This window comes from Cyprinodon variegatus, unplaced genomic scaffold (genome assembly GCF_000732505.1).
Source record: "Cyprinodon variegatus isolate N-32 unplaced genomic scaffold, C_variegatus-1.0 Scaffold474, whole genome shotgun sequence".
Taxonomy (NCBI): Eukaryota; Metazoa; Chordata; class Actinopteri; order Cyprinodontiformes; family Cyprinodontidae; genus Cyprinodon; species Cyprinodon variegatus.
The window spans coordinates 658,676-662,287 of record NW_015150927.1 but is presented as its reverse complement, the minus strand read 5'-3'; the positions used below and the strand labels follow the sequence as shown (position 1 = coordinate 662,287).

At 50.4% G+C, this 3,612-nt stretch overlaps 1 protein-coding gene across 1 annotated transcript in view; it reads right to left on the bottom strand.

Annotated features, from left to right (window-relative positions):
• Positions 1–379: 379 nt before the first annotated feature.
• rint1 (RAD50 interactor 1) overlaps positions 380–3,612 on the bottom strand; it is a 13,378-nt gene continuing 10,145 nt past the window's right edge. The window contains exons 6-14 of the mRNA XM_015389802.1: positions 3,102–3,314; positions 2,792–3,017; positions 2,571–2,708; positions 2,273–2,367; positions 2,023–2,127; positions 1,729–1,949; positions 1,469–1,649; positions 1,260–1,378; positions 380–669 (exon numbers count right to left, since the gene is read on the bottom strand). Of these exons, the coding sequence (XP_015245288.1) occupies positions 474–669; positions 1,260–1,378; positions 1,469–1,649; positions 1,729–1,949; positions 2,023–2,127; positions 2,273–2,367; positions 2,571–2,708; positions 2,792–3,017; positions 3,102–3,314 (1,494 nt within the window). The 3' untranslated portion in view covers positions 380–473. The remainder of the gene's footprint in view (positions 670–1,259; positions 1,379–1,468; positions 1,650–1,728; positions 1,950–2,022; positions 2,128–2,272; positions 2,368–2,570; positions 2,709–2,791; positions 3,018–3,101; positions 3,315–3,612) is intronic.

The window sequence follows — 3,612 nt, the reverse complement described above, 5'->3', positions numbered from 1 at the left end:
CTTTTATAAAAAACTAAAGAGATAAACGGGTATTGACTCTGGTCTGACAGATCAGCGCCACCGTGTCACAAATAAAGGTTAATTAAAAGTTTAATGAGCTGATAGGAAGGCGGCTCTGTTCTGTGGAACCTCCAGTGATGATGGTGGATCATCGCCTTCATCTGACTGTCAAAGCGTCTTTAATCAGAGGCAGCTGCGATCCTGACCTCTACAGGAGATCCTCCAGCCTCTCCATCAATACGAGTCATTATTTTTCTTTTGTGTAAATTTGTTCACTTTCTTCATGAAAAGATTTCTTTCATAATTTAATTCCACTGACTAATTTCCAACAGTTTTATTGAAACAATACAAACATGGAATGAATGAAGACACCAACCACCAGGCTTATCTGGATTTATTAACTCTAGTTCTGCTGATGCTAGCAGCGCTTTGATCAGCCATCGGGGGAAATCTGACCCCCATCCACAGACGCCTCACATTCCAGGCAGCGAAGCTTTGAGGTTGAGGAGAATCGACACGTCGGACGGCGACAAGCAGAAAACCCCAAACTCCCTTAGAGGAGACTCCGCTGAACCAGCGTTCTCCTCCTGCCCCGCCTGTTTGAGGTGCTCCTTCAGCAGGATGGCAGGGCCCACCCGGAGACACAGGATGATGCAGGCCTCCTTCACGCTGTGCAGAGATGGAAGGACAGGTGAAAAAAACTCACCACAAACCAACAGCAGATTTACACAAAGAGGCCGTTTAAAAAAAACCCAACAACCCGTCATTCATGTAGATTTAACAATAGTCCAAAGTCAAAGTAAAACGACCAATCAGGGCCGTGCATGTTGCTGACATCACAGAGTCTATCTCTTTGTTAAACAGCGAGTGGATGAAGAGAGAAATTCAGCCGCTGGAGGAACTCCTGTCTGTGATACGGAGAGCAGTTCGCCCTGTTTACGGTAAGCCATTTCTGTATTTATTCATCCCATCATGTTTGTAACGAGTCTCTTCCATCTTTGTTCTAGATGAACGTGTTATCACGCACTCTATAGTGATATCACACTCAAATGATAGTGGTAGAGCTGGAACTAACAATTACCATGCAAATTACTTAATCTGCTGATTATTTTCTCGATTAATCAATATTGCTTTACACACACACACATAGATATATATATATCAGGAAATATTTGGAGCAGTCATGATGACGATGACAGAGCCCTGATCTAAATCCTGCCCTCTGCAGACCGGGTCTCCAGCTGCTGTCCAACACTCACTGCTTAAAGAAGTTCTCGGGTCTCCGGCAGTAATGTCCGAACAGAGGGAACAGGTTCCTGGTCATGTCGAACTGGAGCTGGGCCGCCCCCCCATCGCTGAAGTGATTGGCCAGAATGACCTGCGGGTAGAGCAGAGACAGAATGATCCGTCTGGTAGCGGCGACGCTCGGCCCGGTCGCAGAGCGACAGAGAACAGGAACGTCTCGTACCTCCTGGTAGATGAAGGCGTCCAGTTTTTCAGCCAATCCCTGCCAAGCCAGCTGGAAGAGAGAGAGACTCAAGACCTGATGGAGGTTCAGCAGTCTGTCCCTCACACACAGCATCATGGGGCAGGCGGAGCTGGACAGGGACATGGTGGACTGGTCTTGTGGAGCTGGGATGGACAGCCATCTGGAACACAGTCACCATGGTTACCAACCTCTATCCAAATCAACCAAACATTAAGGAGGCAGTGTCAAACAGGACTCACCTCTCCTGGCAGTACGGCTGAGCCTTCTCAGAGGTCTCCCTCATCAGGAAGTGCAGCAGGCGTCCCAGCATGTCCCCCTTCAGGCGGTCCAGCAGGGACAGCAGCCCATCGAACAGAGAGCCCTCCAGGGAAGTCAGGCGGCCGACTTCTGTCATTTCCAGGCTGCCCAGGACCTCCTGCTCCCCCAGAGAAATGGCCGCCTGCTGCAGCTGGAGGAAGAACTGCAGGAGAACGCCGTTGAGCTCCTATTGGTCGGTAACATGGGAGAACACGGCGATCGGGACACAGACTCACCACATTGTCTCCCCAGTCCCTCAGAATGGTGGAGATGTAGTTGACGGCATTGAGGATGGCGCAGTAGCGGAGCCCCAGAGGGCAGCGGGACTCTTCCTTCATCACCTGCAACATTCAGTCAGGGTCTAGTAGAACAGACCAAGGCTGCTCTGGGTTCTGCTGACCCGGATCCTCTGTTTGGACCTCTTTTACTACTGATTTCTCCTTTTTTTTCTTGCAGAAGATTTAGTTTTTTTCCCTTCGTTCTTACCTGAGTTAGTCGTATGCGGAAGTCGTCAACCAACTCCTTCTGTAGCCCAAAGAACCGGAGCTGTGCTGAAGGACTGGACAAGGCCCGGTAGCGTTCTGTAGTTGGGGAAACGAACATAAAGTCCGTTTGGAAACCGTTAAATGATTTAACTGTGAGAGCCTCGCCTCCAGCTAAGCTCACACTTATTGTGCCGCTGCCTGTCTAACTGCTGACATCTGGAACATAACCGGATCTCAGCTTTATCCTCCGGAGCAAAAACACTGAGACATCATTACCTCGGCAACCAATGACGTCCCACCTGTGATCACCTGAAGGAGAGTCATGAACGTCTCCGCACACTCGGGCGCCTTCAGCTCATCCATATCACTGATGTCTTTATACTGGGACGTCCACGCCCCCTCGGCCGAAAGCATGGCGTCCATCTTCTCCACCGCCACTGTTGATGAATGGAAACAACAGTGCTGCATCAGGCAGGATGTCTGCTTTGAGCAGAACAGGAGCAGCGGCCGGAGAACTCACTCTTCCGTTCCACAGCGAGCCACTTCTGCAGGAAGGCGTCCTCCAGCAGGATGTGCAGCAGGCCGGGCAGCGGGGCGGGGTACGAGTGACGGCCTCTCAGGTCTTTCTCAAACTGGAGCACCTCTTCCACCAGGTGGCAGAAGAGTCCGTCGTCATACAGCATCCGAGCCGCATCGCTGGCCACCTTCTCCTGGACCAGATGCACCAGGCCTCGACAGAGCTCCACCTGCAGCCGAACAGAACCAGCAGGTTGGAGCAGATGATGGCAGCATTAGAGCGACCAGAACCGCGGTCAGTGAAGCTAACTTGCTTTAGCACTGATGGTTTTCCCAGCTCGGTCAAAGACGGGCTGAATCTTCTCCTCCATGAAGGCGGAGCTGCTCTCCATCCACTTCAGCACCTGAGTCAGGTACCACTCTGGCTGCAAGCAGGACAACCCGTCTTTAGGAACAGAACTGCAGATCAGAGGCTCTCCCCTACCTTTTTCCCCCCCAGCAATAAAAAAACAAACATTTCTTTCATCCTAAAACTAAAACTTCAGCTACAGATTCAGAGTTTGAGGTCAGATGTGTGGAGCAGTTAAACCCGTTTTGCAGGAAGAAAAGATGTCAGGATTTCTACTCCCGATGAAGAGCTCAGAGAACCTGAACCCAGCAACCTAACACCCCAGACCGCAACGCAGAGAACCCCATCAGAACAGGAAGCTAAAGGTTTAGCGGACCTAGCTAGACAAAGCTCCTCTCAGAACCAGCTAGTAAAGAAAATAACCAGCTACTAAAGATAACAACCAGCTAATACAGATGATAACCAGCTAATAACGA